The sequence below is a fragment of the Saimiri boliviensis genome, chromosome 8, assembly GCF_048565385.1.
Source record: "Saimiri boliviensis isolate mSaiBol1 chromosome 8, mSaiBol1.pri, whole genome shotgun sequence".
Taxonomy (NCBI): Eukaryota; Metazoa; Chordata; class Mammalia; order Primates; family Cebidae; genus Saimiri; species Saimiri boliviensis.
In genome coordinates, this window is record NC_133456.1 from 124,818,363 (window position 1) to 124,836,498 (window position 18,136).

Genomic DNA, 18,136 nt, shown 5'->3' on the forward strand with positions numbered 1-18,136 from the left:
TCTTCTAATAAGCTTTACACAAGTATTATAAATATATCCTTTCAAACACAAACCAAAGCCAAATAAAAGTACATTGTTCCTTATTTTCCTATCAGAAAAGTTAACGATTCCCTATATATAATCTTAAACAAAATAATACAATTTCCAGCACCTACTAAGGGTTCTAAGATGATGTTCATAAAGTTAATTCTGCTTAATATCAGGATGAAACCTACCTCCCAGCACAGCAGGATAAAGATCTATCCACCATTATACAGAGAGCCCAAGGACAGTCTTCAAGTCTGTATTTTACCATACCACTCTCATGTCCCTGGTACATTTTTTGAAAGAATTATGTTTTAGCTTCATTAAGCGAAATACCCACCAACCAGAAATGCTTTTCCTCAACTTTTTTAATCTATAAAAGTTTCATGCACACAATCTGACAAAATACATCAGAGTCAAGACATCCGATTTAAGTATTTTAGGCATATTTAATAAATAACTTCAGTAAATAGCATTGTAAAAAGTGAACTATTAAAACTAAAGGCACTTAAAAAAAGAATATGACTAGTATGAAACAAGATGGACAACTCAAATGGTGAGAAGTAAACATACAGTGGTCTGTTATGGCACTAATTCAAAAGTAAGACTCGCATAAGTGATAGCTGTTGCATAAGCCATGGTACTTTACATGTTCATTAAAAAGGCAAATTTACAGCTAAAACGTCAAAGAAAAAGTACTGATAAAAAAAGTCTTACCCTCAACTTGCAAACAAATACATTAAAAGATTAGGTGATTAAAAGCACCGATATTAAACAAAATAAAAATAATAAAATAAATTCAACTCAAAAGGTCCCCATTCAGCAAATACTTCGTAAAGTATGGCCTTTATGTAAATAGTGCTAAATCAAGGACTTTTTAGCAGGAAATTGCTCAGTACTTTTATCTAAGGCTTGAATTCATAAAGGGAAGGTGTAAAAGTTACCAAATATTAAGTAACTCTTAAAATGGCACACAGGTTTTAAAGCTATTGGTTTTTCCTTCCTAACTCTGAATTTTTCCCATGGCCTTCATAGATAGACTATTTCAAACCTACTTTACACAGCAACTCTCAACATACTTGTTTTTCAGATATGTCATCAGTCATGATTAACAGGCTAAGAGCAAACTGATAGATTTAAAACAATGCTTAACTAGCTGGCAGGCCATTTACTTTGGATTCTGCATAACTGCAATCTGACATATTTGTAAAGCTAAAAATCAGTTTTAATACATGATTAACAGAAACTCTCATCATGCTCATTACTTTAACTATTGCCCTTTCAATCGCTATAGAAATATCACTTAATCCAATAAAAGCTTGATTTCAATAGTCCAGGAAGAAAAGGTCAAAAGGCACAATGTGACCTTAGCTAACAAGAATAACCATCCTGTCTCAAGTCTTTTGTCAGTCCCTGGCATGAATAACAACATTATTTTCAAAATAATAAAAAAATTTTAAAAATTATACATTTGTACATTTTCAAAACCTGCATATGAGTAAAACCATGGCAATACTGCCCTAAAGCTACCTAACTGTGACTATGAAAATTGCTACTTTGCATTCAGTGTTGTGAGATTCGCACAGGTAGTACTCATTTTCCCTCATACTTCGGATTGACCACAGTTGTCACGGCACTCTTATAAATAGGATTTTCACCCTAAAAAAAAAAAAAAAAAAAAAAGTGAAAAAAATTATGAGTTACTCTACTAAAATCATGTAGCATCATTTTATAAATCAAATCTAGAAGTTGCAGCCATTTTAAGAAGTCATTTCTATTTTATCTGTCCAGATATCACAGTTGTTTCAAAGGCATTAATAGCAGCTTATATATAAAAATGCAAAATGAAAGCTTCGCTTTACAAACCAAATGATGCCCCTGTTATCTGGTGCTATTTCATTACTGAGTCCTTCCTCCACTGGTGGCTTGATTTAAGAAAGTTCTCCATGGAACAGAATGTGCTGTCATCGTGGATTTTCTCCTTTGAACTAGCTTGTAGTGCCTGCCTTAAGGAAGCATCAGCTCCGCTGTCATCACTGTGTGATTCTTATCCCTTTATTGTGTACAGAAGGCGCTTGCTAATCAAAATGGGAATCCTTGGCTTTCACTGCTGGGAGGGAGGTGTCCTTCTGGGCTCTCCTACATAAGTTACCAATTTAGAGAATTCTCAGGTAAGGCTGTCATTGTGTCACGAATGGCACTGAGCCCCACGAAGTCACACTGCCAATTTTGCTTAGAATGCTAGATAATTACCATTCCTTATGAAAAAACTGTTATTCTTCACTATCATATTGGTGAAATGTCTTATTGCAATGCTGTAATTTAGTAAACAGGTCTGAAGTCAAGCCTAGCAAGCAGACCCCAAGCCATAAATGCAAGAGGTCTTTCAAGATCCAAAAACATACTGACAGTGATGTTTTAAGCAGAAAAAAACATGTAATTCCATATCACCATTTTCCTTGAAAATTATCATATATTGTAAGTGCTACATTTTAATACTTGCTATAGCATTCTTTTTTCTCCTGTTCTTATAAATTGAAAGCAGGCTTGAAAGCCAAATGAGACGTGTGACCAAATGACACTTTATCAGAGAAAATTACAGTGAGTACAAATCAAAAATACTTATTAACTACCAGGGAAACTTTTTTAAGGCAAAAATTAAGATTTTAAAATGTTGCTTAGTTTTATATCTCACTACAGAACCAATTGCAGATGATTTTTAAAAATTCATAGAAAGCATCTAAAAGCAGTTTTTGATCTAAATGTAATTTTTGTTTTTAAATTTTATTCATACTTCATTGCAGACTGTATTTGGATTGCCTTTTGGTGCCACAATTTCTGCCCTCAAGGAAGGTGAGAGGCACGAAAATAAGGCACTCTGATACAGTACACAGCAGAGTTACAAACATAATCTGGGAATAGTATGAGAAAAAAGTGATTAATTTTATCTGAGAAAATTAAGGATATTTTCATCATGAAATTGACTATAAACTACTGGTTGATACATAGAAATCTATGCAAAGTTAAGGTGTAGGGAAAAGAATGGGACATTTTAAGTGGAAATATACACAGTTCACAGTTTTTAAGTTGGGGAAGGACAGGTGCCTTGGCTCATGCCTGTAATCCCAGCACTCTGAGAGGCCAAGGTGGGTGGATCACTAGAGGTCAGGAGTTTGAGACCAGCCTAGCCAACATGGTCAAACCTCATCTCCACTAAAAATACAAAAAATTAGCCAGGCATGGTGGCAGGTGCCTGTAATCCCAGCTACTTGGGAGGCTGGGGCAGGAGAACTGCTTGAACCCGGGAGGCAGAGACTGCAGTGAGCTGAGATTGTGCCACTGCACTCCAGCCCAAGACTCCATCTCAAAAAAAAAAGGAAAAAGAGTCAGGGGCATATGATTTGAGATGAGGAGACAACAGAAGAATGGCCCTAGAAGCCTTGCTGTGAAATCTGAACATCATCCTGCAGGTGGGATACCACTGAGGGAAAATTAGTATCCCACCTATGGGATGAAGGAAAAAGCCAGACACTTGTGTAGCTGCCTTCTGCAAGACACCAAATAAACCACTGTGATTTCAGCTCAGCAGCTTGTGTGATACCAGTCAGAACCCGACAACATGCCTCAGCCCTCGGTCCCCTTTCCTCAATATACACCTTGATCAGGTGTTTCAGAAACATGGAGAAACTCAGGATCCCTCAGAGACAAACAGCATATAACGTGTATGACAAAATTGTGCACATCAAACTCTCAGCTCTAGTCCCAACTGAAGCTAATACATCATACAGTTGTGACAGCAGACATTTCAAAATGGGGGTCAGAAAACTGGATTCTAGCGACTACCATCTTAAAAAGCCAGAGCACAAGTAAGTTAGGCTCCACAATTATATCCTATCTGATTGGAGGCTAAGTGCTATTCATTCCTTCAAATATGTTGGGAAAATAAACTATTATCTAATTAACTTTCTTTAAAATAATGTATTTGCTAAATCTAGTATTTAATACTCAAGAATTATAAGGGAAGGACAAAATAATAATAATAATAATAATAATGAAAGAAAGCCCTACACAGATGAGTCCAAAGTGTAATTTACGTGGTAGAACTTACCTTTGGAGAAAAATCTATCTTGTCATATACACAAACATTTGAATTTATTATTTCAAAGTCCATCCAAACAAAAGTTTAACATGCAAGGTTAGAGGTAAAATTAAGCTCACTATCTGCATTAGGCATCATTTTAAATGGAGGTAAACTAAAATAATTCAGATTAGTTTCCATCATTCAGAGTGCAACACCACCCAACCCCAACAAAACCCGCATCAAGAGAACAGGGTTATATTACGGAAGGAAGCCCTCAGTGCTCAGTAAAATGTCACCTTTGTGCTCACTCTGGAATAGCTTCTATAACGTATTAGATATGTAATGCAGAACCGTAGGAGATTTGGGATCCACATTTAAACCTGCATAGCAGCAGATGACAATTTTTTTTTAACCCACTCCAACAGTTAGAAGCTGAGAATGTGATATGTTCTTTTTAACGCTCCTACCTGGGCCAAAGTAACTAGTGCCTGCCCATTATTTCAAAAATATTGATGACATAATTGACGGGCAAACCTCAGTCCATGTCGGAAATTTTTTTTTACAATCCATGATATAATTTCTTGATGCTTATTATTTCAATTTTACTTAGTTAAGTTCTACTTTTTCTTGAGAAAACATCTCAAAATAATCAAATTGCCTGGACTTGAATAATGCAGAGAAATTTTTACCAAACTTTTGCTTCTTGAATTACATTAAATGCTGCTTTTAGCAACATTTTAGCCATATCTACATTATAAACATTAAGTTTAAATAACATTTACTGACAATTTCCTTCAAAACACAATTAAAGGTACAGAAAGGGTCAAAATTTCACCTCTCAGTATGAAAGAAACTTTTTCTCCCATGAAAAATAACCACATGAAATTGTCAGTATTTGACTATTTTTGACCTACAACTAAAGAAAATAATATAAAAGAAAAAAAAAAAAGCCTCGCAATTTCATTGACTAATTAATCAGTTTTCCTCTGAAAATGACTTTCTGTAAAGTACTGAGAACAAGAAAAACGTGTCATCACAGACTAATACAAGTATGTTCCAACTCTCCCATATGTGAATCTGCATATAATTTTCTGCCATCAAATTTAACTTTTAAAAGTCTTATGGTCTACTTAGAAATAAAAATCTGACAAGTTAATGATTTCTCATATTATCAGTACTTCCTATATTGCTTATAACTATTAAACATTCCTGTACTTTAGGCTCTTATTCGTGATCTGTTTGTAAGCACACTTTCAACAGTCAATAAGCTAACTGCAGCACTGGGTTCCATGTATTCAAGTGACTTCCCTACTATGATGTTTACCAACAGAGGCAGTGTTAACTCTGACAGAGGAACAACAAATTGTCAAAACGCTGTAAATCTCTATAAAAGAATTAGCTGGGCATGGTGGCGCACACCTGTAGTCCCAGCTGCATGGGAGGCTGAGGCAGGAGAATTGTTTGAACCCAGGAGGTGGAGATTGCGGTGAGCAGAGATGGTGCCATTGCACTCCAGCCTGGGTAACAAGAGCGAAACTCCAACTCAAAAAAAAAAAAAAAAAAAAAACTGATCTACCTCTTCCTAAAAGGTAACAGGGACTTCTAAAGATACATAACTGCTACCAAGTAGAATATCATAAACAAGAACATGGACTCTGGAGCCCAACTGCCTGGGTTCAAATCTCAGCTCTCTGACTGACTAGCTGTGTGAATTCGGTCAAGTTACATAACCCTTATGTGTCTGTTTCCTCATATGTAAAACAGGTATAAACATCATTCCTTCAACTTTCACTATGAAGATTAAATATAGACTAAGTGTTTACAATCATGCCTGAGACACAATGAGTTTTATGTAAGTGTTACTAACATCGTCTTTAACTGCAAAATAAGGTAGGCAGTGAGAAAATTGGAAATCTTCCAGGCCCTATTACAGTCAGTCAACTGGGAAAGGGAAGAAGAGTTCCCGATCACCAGTCAGGAGAATTTAGTTCTAATCACAAGTAACCTTGGTTATCACTGAGTTTTAGGAGCTTGCATGATTATTTTGAAATATGATGGAAGCATTTCATGAAAATTCAGATAGGAACAGTTTCAAACTTACATTTGAAAATTAGAATCATTCTTACATACACAGACACAGACATATATATAATATACAAAGATATATACATATATATATATAGTCTTCCAGCTTTTAATGAAATTTCAAGTTATATTCAAGAAATTAATCTCAAATCTTCTGAGAACCAATAATAATGGTATTGTAGTTGCATACCACACAAATATCATACCAATTTACATTTAATTTTCTATTTTGCAATTTGGAGTTCGTGATCAGTTTTCACTATCCAAACCTAAAATTTACTCTAACAATTTGTTATTTAAGGATAACACTGGCAGGAGCACAGTGGCTCACATCTGTAATTCCAGCACTTTGGGAGGCCAAGGCGGGCAGATCACTGGAGGTCAGGAGTTCTAGGCCAATCTGGCCAACATTGTGAAACCCTGTCTCTACTAAAAATATAAAAACAAACTGAGCATAGTGGCAGGCACCAGTAATCCCAGATACCTGGGAGGCTGAGGCAGGAGAATCGCTGGAATCTGGAAAGCGGAGGTTGCAGTGAGTGGAGATCAAACCACTGTACCCCAGGCTGGGTGACAGAGCAAGACTCTGTCTCAAAAAACAAAACAAAACCAAAAACAGAAAAAGAAAAAAGGATACTATCATTCTAGGCATAGAATTGTTGTGAGGATTAAAGCTCACAAGCTGATTTCATATACTGGAGTGCATTTGCCGAATACAATTGCCCCATACAATACAGAAGACTGACTCCCTGTGATAGATGAGAGAAGTGAAGTGGCTCAATGCTGTTCTACTTACTAAGTGGAAGAGCTGGAATTTGACCTGAGGTCTGATTGCAAATCACATTCTCTTCTCACTACAATATGGCTGCTGTTTCTATACCACATTACTTATTTTAGTCTTTCTAAACACAAAGTTAACACACAGAAAGAAAAGCTGCAATAGCGATATAAATAAAGCCAGACTTAAAAAAAGAAAAGCAATAGTGATAAAGGGCACACAGTGCAGTAAAAAAAGTAAAAGTTCACATGCAAAGGCAGAAAGTGAAAGAAAATACGAACGGCAATTTAGAGACCAGCTTTACGTCCGTAGTTTGGATTCTTGAAATTATTAATAGGACTCTTGTATATCGGATTTTCTTGCTAAAGTAAAAGAAATAGTTCCTAATGATTTCATCAGAAAAAAAATAGACATTTATAGTGTTCAAACACTATAAAGGGATTTTTTTTTCTATTTGTACCCTTGTGAAATTTATAATTAAAAAAAATTGATAATTTTTTAAAACTCCAGCAAATTGTAGTTAAGTGCAAATAACTCCAATTCATTTACAACCTAAAAAAACCTAAAGATTGTCAACGCTTTCTTGTATCAAAAGATGAATACACAGAGGCTGACATTTGGCTACCCCACCATCTGACTCCATATTTCAAAGCACTAAATGCTAACATAAACTTTCAGTCACTTCGGGCTTTTAAAATTTTTATAAGCCAAGGTTTACTGAGACATAATTTTCATAGAGGAACATATACCTTTTTAAAGTACATAGTTCCATGAGTTTTCAAATACATAAATACATCCACAATCAAGATCATCCCAGGAAGTTTCCTTACAGCCCTTTGCGGTCAACCCATTCCCTCATTCCAGCCCTTAGGAACAACTGATTTTTGCCCATATAGTTTTGCTTTTCCAGAATGTCCCTTAAATGAAATCACATAGTATATAGCAGGGGAATCCAATCTTTTGGCTTCCCTGGGCCACCTTGGAAGAAGAATCATTGTCTTGGGCCACACATAAAATATGCTAATGACAGCTGATGAGCTTAAAAAAGAAAGTCACCAAAAAAAAAAAAAAAAAATCTTACAATTCCTAAGAAAGTTTACGAATTTGCGTTGGGGCCACATTCAAAGTTGTCCTGGGCTGCATGTGACCCACGAGCTGCGAGTTGGACACGCCTGGCATATAACCTTTTGAATCTGGCTTTCACTGAAGGTTCTTTGTCTTTCTATTGTTGTTGTTGTTGTTTTTTAAGAAAGCAGCAGCTTTCCATTGAATAGCTTGCTACACAGGTAACATCATTTAGGATTCTATTTCACATTAGATGAAAAGGCAGATTTAGGATCAAAACTATTAAAGAAATAAAAGTACTGGCCACAGTAACCAGAATATACATGTTTATAATCAATGTTTTGTTTCAATGGGATATATTTAGGATGCTTTCTGTTTTCATTAAACGCAAATTCTTTGAATGAGAAACTTTTGCGGGACCAAAATATTTAAAAGGGAATTTAAAAACCAGCCTGACATTAATAATAAGTAAGTCTTAGGAGTATTACATTTGCTTTATAAGCCACTTTGCTTTTTGCATGTTTTGTAACTTACCGTGTCCCATTTGGCATTCATTTTCTCCTTTTCAAATTTAGCAAATTCCCTTCGGTCATGAATTATCATTAAAAGCTTCCATATCAGCAGTAATGCAAGGCCAATAAGAACAATTCCAGCAACCACACCAGCTACAATTGGAATGATGTCTGGACCAGTAGGACACTCTGGAAAACAAGAAGGTAGTAAGGAGCGCACAAGGGACGGACACAGGCAGAGTCCAGCCACACCCACAAAGAGCTGTGCAGTATCCTATAAAAAACATACAGGAATAAACACCCAAGAGAGTGAATGCACGCTATCCCAAAGAATCTATAAATAGCCTTTGGAACAAGTGAGTTTATGAAGTTGCAGGATACATGATCAATGAACAAAAATCATGTATTTTTCAATATATATATTTCTACACATTGAAAATAGAAATTTTTAAACAGTACCATTTACTACAGAATGAAGAAGCATGAAAAACTTACATATAAGTCTAACAAAATATATGCAAGATCTGCATGTTAAGAATTACTAAGAAATCTTTAAGACTGAAAAAATGGAGAGATATTCCATGTGCATGAATTACAAAATCGAATACTGCTAAGATGTCAATTCTTCCCAACTGGATCTATAAACTCAATAGTATCCCACCCAAACTCCTGGCAGAACTTCTGTTGCAATTAGCAAACCAATTCTAAAATTTACACAGAAGGCAGAGAACGAGGGAAGTGTCTCAAAAACAGTTTTGGAAAGAATAAAGTTGGAAGACTCACATTACCTGCTTTCAGGACAAGCTATAAAGCTACAAGACCACGTGGTATAGCTAACGGACAGACTTGAATACATGGAACAGCAATCAGAGTCAGAAACAGACCTATACATGTAAGGTCACCTGATTTTCAACAAAGGTGGAGAAAGGACAGTCTTTTTCCAACAAATGCCCCTGGCACAAGTAGACACTGATATGAAAAAAACCTGACCCTTTTGCCATACACTAATTCAAAATAGGTTACAGATCTACATGTGAAACCAGAAACTATAATAAACTTCTATAAGAAAACACAGGAGAAAAAAATCTCTAAAATCTTGGGTTAGGCGGAGTTCTTACAGACAACGTAAAAGCAAGATTCACAAAAGGAAAACTTGGTAAACCGTATTTAATCAAAATTGAAACCTGTGGTGTTCAAAACACACTTACAAAAAGATAAGGAGGCACAGGCTGGGAGACAATATTTGCAAAACACCTAGCTGATAATGCAAAACAGTACGAGACTCTAAGAGTCTGGCAGCTTCTTACAAAGAACATATGCTTACCATATGCTTCAAAATGCCATTCTTAGAATTTACCCAAGAGAAATGAAAGCTTATGTTCACACAAAAACATGTACACTAAAGTAGCAAATTCCAAAGAATCTATAAAAAGCTACTAGGAAAACGAAGATTAAAAAAAAAAGTTGCACCTCCGGAGAAGTTAAACAAATTCAACACTTATATATTAACATCCTTTAGCAAATTATCTTTCCCAGTATTCAAGACTAAATCAAGCTCTAATTTTAAAATCATCAATCATAAAAAAGTCTTATTATGCACCTGGTGTCAGGTACCATTCTAAGTGTCTTACATAGATCATTGCATTTAATCTTCAAATTCTCCACTCAGAAAATTTAAAAATGGAACTCTATTTTCCTTATTTCTTGTATGGTTAATTAAATACTATTTTAGGCTTCAAGAGATGAAAAATTTCCCAACTTGAACCTAAAATATTCCAGCTGGAGGCTGTTTCTAGATGTTAGGCCTAAATACGCAGAATCAAGACATAAGATGAAAAGAAGGTTTGAAATCATCAGATTTATACCTGGATTCTCCACAACATGAACCATAATCTCGTTGTTTCCATTCACTGAGTATGTAAAATAGAACCAACAGTCATCAACATCTTTCTCCTTACAGTGGGACACAGGATCAGGCTGGACTGGCTGGGGCAATTTTTCCCGACTTTCTACCTTGGTAATGTTAAAATATGAACATTCCTGTGCACATGTGTCTTTCTTTTCTCCTTTATTGAAGGCTCTGCATTGAACACATTCTCTGTTAAAAAAAAAAAAAATTATATTTTATTATTTCAATAAATATTTACTTAGACATATTTTCCATGCTAAACTCTTGTGATGAAATTGAATAAACAGCTATGAAGGAGGATCTGAACAAATGAAGAGGCACATTACATTTCTGGATGGAGAAATTATGTAAAAATATGCTACTTTCCATAATAAAATATTAAGTTCAAATTAAAACCCTATTAAGAAATAAAAGATAGTAAAACAAATTAGCCCCATCACATAGTAAATGTATAATATAAAAATCATAATAGTTTTTTTTTTTTTTGATGGATTCTTACTCTGTCACCCAGGCCGTGCAATGGTGCGACCTTGGCTCACTGTAACCTCTGCTTTCTGGGTTCAAGGAATTCTTGTGTCTCAGCCTCCCAAGTAGCTGGGATTACAGGCGCATGCCACCACATCTGGCTAATTTTTGTATTTTTAGTAGAGATGGGGTTTCACCATGTTGGCCAGACCGGTCTCGAACTCCTCACCTCAACTGATTCACCTGCCTTGGCATCCTAAAGTGCTGGGATTATAGGTGTGAGCCACTGTGCTTGGCCAAAATCGTAGTAATTTGAATAATATGTTACTAGTATAATAATTCTTCAAGAGGAAAAATCTTTCATTTGGCTCAGCTTTGTCAAAAGATAGTAATTAAATTGGCACTGGTAATGCCAATTTAATAAAGGTTAGCATGTAAATTCAATTATCTAGCAAATTCAGATCAAAATAATAGTACAACTCTCACATGACACACTTCATACCGTGTAATAAATACTAGCTGTTGAGAAAGAACTTTTAGGAATTAAAGAGTAGGCTTCCACATGGCAGGCATTTTATTTATACTATAATCTAATATTGGCACTGTTTTGGTTCTAGTAATAATACAGGCTTAGGAGAGCCAAGAGGAAGTATCAACTATTTCAAGCAATTAGGAAATACTTACTTATGCTCAGCACAGACACCAAGGCAGGTCTGACACATCTCGCACGTTTGCCCTTGAAACTTTGGATCTGTACACTTACAGACACCACACTCACAGATGCCCCGACCATTGCAGATCTGTCCGTTGCTGGCTACGCAAGTACTAGTATCCAAAGAACAGTCACACGCACTGCCAGTGTAGTTGGGGTAGCATTCACACACACGACACTTGCAAACACCATTTCCTGCAATTAAGCATATGATTTCTCAAAATAATAGTAAAAACATACAATCACAGTATTGACTGAAAAGTACAATAAGCAACATGTGAGAAAGTGTATCTAGGGGCAGGGCTGACCCTCAAGCTACCCCTTTTTTACTTATGCACCAAGTAAACTCTTAAGATTTTTTTGAGGCATTAGATGGGATCACATCTTACAACCACTTTGAGCCCTTTACTTACCTCCACAAATTAAGCCATTGGATCTATCACAGTTGAAATTATCACACTCGCAGAATTTGCCAGAATAAATTTCATTTGTATTATCCCTCTTCCTACAAACACACTGTCCACAGATGCACTCTCCATTGTTACTGCAGATTTCTGAACTGTTTTCTTTCCTGCAGTAAGCGTCCATGTCTTCACTGTTGACTTCATCTGTGCTGCATTCACAGTGTCTACCAACACGCCCCTCGTTGCACCTGAAGAAAGATTCCACAATTGCAATCGCTCAAAACAAAAATAATTTAAAAGAGAGGAAATAAAACTATAAAAATATCTCTTCGAGCTACCAATCTATTAGATGGGAGTGTCCATGCCACACGTCACAGATGTGCAGTGAAGTGTACACACATGTGCAAGCAAGGACAAATACACACAGGCGCACATGTACATCCCAGTCACTCAGCTTCTACAGAATATATGCAAGAGTCTAGGAAAAAAATCTCTTCAGGAAAGTAACAATTTTGGTGAAGAAAAAAAATGTATCTAGCAATAAATTATGAACGACACAGGTGGAAAGGCAAAATAAACTTAATTTTAGAGTTACGTTAGTTACATTTTTAAATGGTATGCTATTACATTTCCTATTCTCGGTGAACTGTCTCTAAATTTAAAGCAACAATCTATTAACCTAAATAAGTACAATAAACACATGCAAAACAAAGTGTACAGAAGCTGAAAAAAACATACTGTGTATACCACTTAAAATATAACTAATATACTATTTAAAAATAAATTTATCCTACAAGTGCGGACTTTTCAGGATCCCTGTGTATTTTCAGAACACATAATGCTCACGCACACTGAATGCACTGATTCTCTATCTAGTAAAAATACAAGCAAAGAAAGGCAAAGTATTTTCAAGATAATCTTTTTGGTTAAATGACATTTTACTAAAAATGGGCCTGGCATGAGTCAAACAGGATATGCACAACATGGAAAATTTAAAAATTCTAACATTTAAATTGTTATTTAGCACAGACAATGAAAAATTGATAGTGAGCTACAGCCATGCATTTCTTTCATGGTCAACAGCCCTTCTAAGTCTAGTTATTTGGGGCTGACACTGGATTAAAACACTTTCCCCTCCTCCTATTCTTTTATGGAAAAGGCTGTATTCAACGTATACTCAGTTCTTATTTTTCAATTAAAAAAAGGAACCACAGTGTGAAAATAAAATCTGAAGTAATTTCGTTAGTTTTCTTAATATTAGATTCTACATGCTAAAAATACCATTTTCTCTTTATTTTACAACACATTATTCAAAAAAAATTATTCCAACAATACAGAAGTACGTGTAGTACAAGATAAACATCTTCTATTGCTTCACAATTCCATTTCCCAGATGAAATCGCCATCATCGGTTTTACGTTTTTTCAAAACACTTTTCTGTAAATGTATTTTACACAAGCTTATTTTGTTCTAGAAAATTCAGATTGCTCTCACATGAGAGAAATGCTATGTTAACAATTTGCTGAATATACTTCTTTCATGGCTATAAAAGCGTTTATTTTAAAGAGTAATTAAGAAGAAAAGGCAGGAAGGAGTTTCCTATAAATATCACACGTAAGATCATCGAACTGATCTTGTGGTAAGCAACCATGGTTAGAAAAAACATTTGCTCCAAATAGAGAGAGATTCTTGGACATCCCAAAATATGACCTGCCTCTACTCTAAACCAATGTAGCCCTTTCTGTCACTATCTGACAATGACCAGCTTACCTGCATGCGCCACACTCAAACGTCCCGTTTCCTTCATGACACTTGGGACTTCCGGGGATGCCTTCGCTCTGGCATTCACATTCACAGATGTACTGAAGAATAACCTCTACTTCCTCCGTAAAGCCCAGAGGCCTAATTTTAAAGGTGTCAGAATCCTTTTTTGGACATTTATTTGAAGTTATGCTAATTTCAAATTGAACCTTGAAGGGAAAAAAAAGATCAACAACCAATTAAGCAATTTAAATCTACTAAAAATATTTCAAAAAGCTTCTCACTTAACATTTCTCAAAGTATAAACTAAATCTGCTTATAAATAAGCAAAGTCTTCTTTTCTATAGAAAATGCTTTCTACAACGTACCTCATCTCCAATGGAAATATTGGAACATTTTCTTCCATTTTCCCCTGTTCCATTCACCCCATTCTTGCAGTAAGACTTGTAACTTATTGTTACTCCTTCTGATAATTTGCCGTTTTCCAAAATGACTTCTGAGGAAAGGGACTAAAAGAATGCCTAATTATATGCAGGAAAGTCAACAAAATGCTACTTGAATGCATAAAACCAATGGATAAACTGCTCAGAAAAAAAAAAATAATTTCCATAAAATATTTACAGGCCAAATCCAACTGAGTAACTAGAAAACACAGACCCCAGAGAAACAGGTTTTAATTAGTAAAGATCCAATCTTCAAAATAAAATACACAATTCAAAAGAGTATTCCTGTTTTAATCACTGAGTTAAAATACTCAGGATCACACAGTACAGAGGGCTGTTACTAATTAGGAGGAGTCTTAAGAATGCGGAATAGGCCAGGCGTGGTGGCTCATGCCTGTATTCCCAGCACTTTGGGAGGCTGAGGCGGGTGGATTACCTGAGCTCAGGAGTTCGAGACCTGCCTGGGCAACACAGTGAAACCCCATCTCTACTAAAATACCAAAAAAAAAAACCAAAATTAGCCAGGTGTGGTGGCATGCCCCTGTAATCCCAGCTACTTGGGAGGCTGAGAAAGGAGAATCACTTGAACCTGGGAGCCAGAGGTTGCAGTGAGCCAAGGTTGCTGCACTCCAGCCTGGGCAACAGAGCGAGACTCCATCTCAAAAAAAAAAAAAAGAATGCGGAATAAATAAATGCTGTTCTCCCCATTGGCAAAATGGTGTTTCTGTGGTCCTACCCCTCCAGCTAACTATGGACTAGGGTACACAATCCACAATGCAGTCTGGGAACAAATTTGCTTAAGGAACCATTGTAGCCCAGCCAAAAACCAAAAAACAAAATCCCGCAAGAAGGAGGGATTCAAGCCAGTGCTTGTTCAAAGTATAAAACTATTCAGGGCAAATGGAGCTGGGGCAGTGGCAAGCTATCTTTTGTTTATACCGGTGAAAAGACAGGAGTTAGGAAAATTATCCAAGACCGGGGCGGATGGAAAAGCTGCGGACAAGTGGAATCTTAAAAACCTTTGTAAAAACCCCTCCAAATCAAGCCTTTCCAAAGCATTACGGTACTCCATGGCATGAAGTAAAAATGTTTAAAATTCAAGCTGCCAAAGGGTTAGAGGGACGGGGGCTGACAGTGGTGCATGCAGCACACAGGGTTACCGTAGTATTACAACTGCCTTCAGATTATTTAAATGATTATTAATTAGAGCTAACTGGGCATGATTAAAGTATACTGAATTATGCTAAAAAAGGAGAAGCCAATTCCTCTTTAATTTCAATTCAACATCCTCCCATCTGTGGGTAGAAAAAGAACACTATAAATCTTTTTTCAACTGGTGAATCACGTTTATTGACATTTTTTACAGATTTAGTGGTATATGTATATATTAATGTGTGTGCCTCCTGAAATAGAAAACTATATACTTTGAATATATAAGAAGAGAAGAATTGTGTGGGGGAGGGGGGAGTTTCTAGCATAGTTCATCAAACTAGGTGACTCTATAAAACATATTTTGGGGAGAAAAGAGATTGGAGAAATCCTGTAAAAGTTTAAATGTAAGCTATGTTTTACAATTGCTTTCCAACAAGGAGATCTCTTCCTTAATGATAAACAAACAGATATTTGGAAATATTTCCCACATACCTTTATCATATTTTTGCTTTGTTTAGGCTATGAATCTGCTTTTGTAAGACAATATGTATAAAGCTTTTCCTCCAGATACAGAATTTAAGTTTCTCTGCAGTCCTTTGAGTTTGCCAAAGTGTGCACGAAGTTTCATTTTCTTTGAACAAAGTATTCCCAACAGGGTATTGTCTAAAACTGATCTTATTTAAGATGTACTCACATTGTATGCATCAATGATCAACTGAATTACATTGCTAGAATTTGCAGATAATGTTCCTACTGCTGACTTAGGGATCAAGTTTTTCAGTTCCTGAAATTAAAAGATAAAACATGTAAAATACAACTACTATTCATTCAACCAATTAGCATCTACTGAGCAACTTTCATCTTTAAAGGTCAGTTCCCATGTTTCCTAAATAACTTTAGGGGTGAAACCTAGAAACCAGTTTTATGATATGTGATTAAAAATTAATATAAACCATTTTTGTAAAATCCAGTTTGCCTATCTGGTTGCAACTTCCCACATTTCAATTCTAACATGATTTGTCTTTAACAACTCAACAAAAAATACTTAGGATTTTGTTATTTTTATCTCACACATTTACCTTGTAAACCGGCTGAAATTCTTCAGTAACTGCAAAAATCGTCTGAATATTATTTTCACTGAGTTTCTGGACAAGGTGAGCAATAGAAGGATAATCCTAAGAAATCAAGTAATACAATTTAGTACGTAAATACACCCTTATAACCTATTCCAATTTTCAATCTAGTCATACATACAAGATTATACGTAACTCAATTACAAGACTGCTTTACATAACTAGATTACATAAGTAATCTATATATAGCTAAGACTACATCTAGCTGCATATATATAACTAGATTTTATATATATAAATAGATTATCAGACTACTTTTAAATAACAGTATCATATGTAAATAACTGCTGAAGGGAACAGTGTGTATGTGAATTGCTAATCCTCTTCTCTGTACCTTCATGTATGAACAAAAATTTCCATATGCAAAAAATTTTAAATAGTAAAATTATCTATGTATATTAAATACAAGGACAATGAGATTAAAGAATAACTAAATATTCTGTTATCTACAACTTAAGAAAAGACCAAAATTCACCATTTGGATTTCTTTTAGAACTTGAATGATTTGCCAATAATTATTTTCAATAAAGGCCAAGTGACTGCTTTTAAAAATCGTCTAAGAGTATGAGACTAGATAAACTACTTATTTAGAAATAGTACTGACTGTGCTATTTATTTAGAAATAGTACTGCTGTGGAGTGGAGTTGAGGCAAGGAGTGAAAGTGGCATGTAGGCATCCCTTTCCCACCCCAGTGAAGCCCTCGTCTGAGCAGAAGGAAGCAAATACAAAGCCGCAGCTTCACAAACAGCAACGTTAGCTTTCCCGTGCTTTCTTTTCTTTTCTTTTTTTTTAAATTGTACTTTAAGTTCTGGGGTACATGTGCAGATCTTGCAGGACTGTTGCACAGATACACACATGCCATAGTGGTTTGCTGCATCTATCACCCCGTCACCTACATCAGGCATTTCTCCCAATGTTATCCCTCCCCAACCTCCCCGCCCCCCACTGTCCCTCCTCTAACCCCTGCACAACAGACTCCAGTGTGTGATGTTCCCTTCCCTGTGTCCTAGTGTTATTGTTTAACACCCGCCTATGAGTGAGAACATGCAGTGTTTGGTTTTCTGTTCCTGTGTCGGCTTGCTGAGAGTAATGGTTTCCAGATTGATCCATGTCCCTACAAAGAACACGAACTCATCCTTTTTTATGGCTGCATGGTATTCCATGGTATGTATGTGCCACATTTACTTTGTCCAGTCTATCATCGATGGGCATTTGGGTTGGTTCCAGGTCTTTGATACTGTAAACAGTGCCACAATGAACACGTGTGCATGTGTCTTTATTATAATAGAGCGATTTATAATCCTTTGGGTATATACCCAGTAATGGGATTGCTGGGTCAAATGGAATTTCTATTTCTAGATCCTTGAGGAATCGCCACACTGTCTTCCACAATGGTTGAACCAATTTACACTCCCACCAAGTGTAAAGGTGTTCCTGTTTCTCCACATCCTCTACAGCATCTATTGTCTCCAGATGTTTTAATCAGGACTCCTACTTACCAAAATAGCAAAATCGTCAAACTGAGAAACCCCAAGCCAGTCACCCATAAACTCTGGGTATTAAACATTAAAATCCAACATAAACACATTTGCTGTGTAAGGAACTAAGCAC

At 35.9% G+C, this 18,136-nt stretch overlaps 1 protein-coding gene across 3 annotated transcripts in view; it reads right to left on the minus strand.

Moving 5' to 3' along the window:
* Positions 1-374: 374 nt before the first annotated feature.
* Positions 375-18,136, minus strand: part of ITGB1 (integrin subunit beta 1) — a 51,674-nt gene continuing 33,912 nt past the window's right edge. For 2 of the 3 annotated variants that reach the window (XM_039478901.2, XM_074405252.1), the window contains exons 8-17: positions 16,471-16,566; positions 16,086-16,175; positions 14,165-14,305; positions 13,806-14,005; positions 12,045-12,283; positions 11,604-11,826; positions 10,411-10,643; positions 8,568-8,734; positions 7,250-7,330; positions 375-1,683 (exon numbers count right to left, since the gene is read on the minus strand). In XM_039478901.2, coding sequence (XP_039334835.1) covers positions 7,256-7,330; positions 8,568-8,734; positions 10,411-10,643; positions 11,604-11,826; positions 12,045-12,283; positions 13,806-14,005; positions 14,165-14,305; positions 16,086-16,175; positions 16,471-16,566 — 1,464 coding nt within the window. In that variant the 3' untranslated portion in view covers positions 375-1,683; positions 7,250-7,255. The remainder of the gene's footprint in view (positions 1,684-7,249; positions 7,331-8,567; positions 8,735-10,410; positions 10,644-11,603; positions 11,827-12,044; positions 12,284-13,805; positions 14,006-14,164; positions 14,306-16,085; positions 16,176-16,470; positions 16,567-18,136) is intronic. The other variant, XM_039478902.2, reaches the window with a different exon arrangement.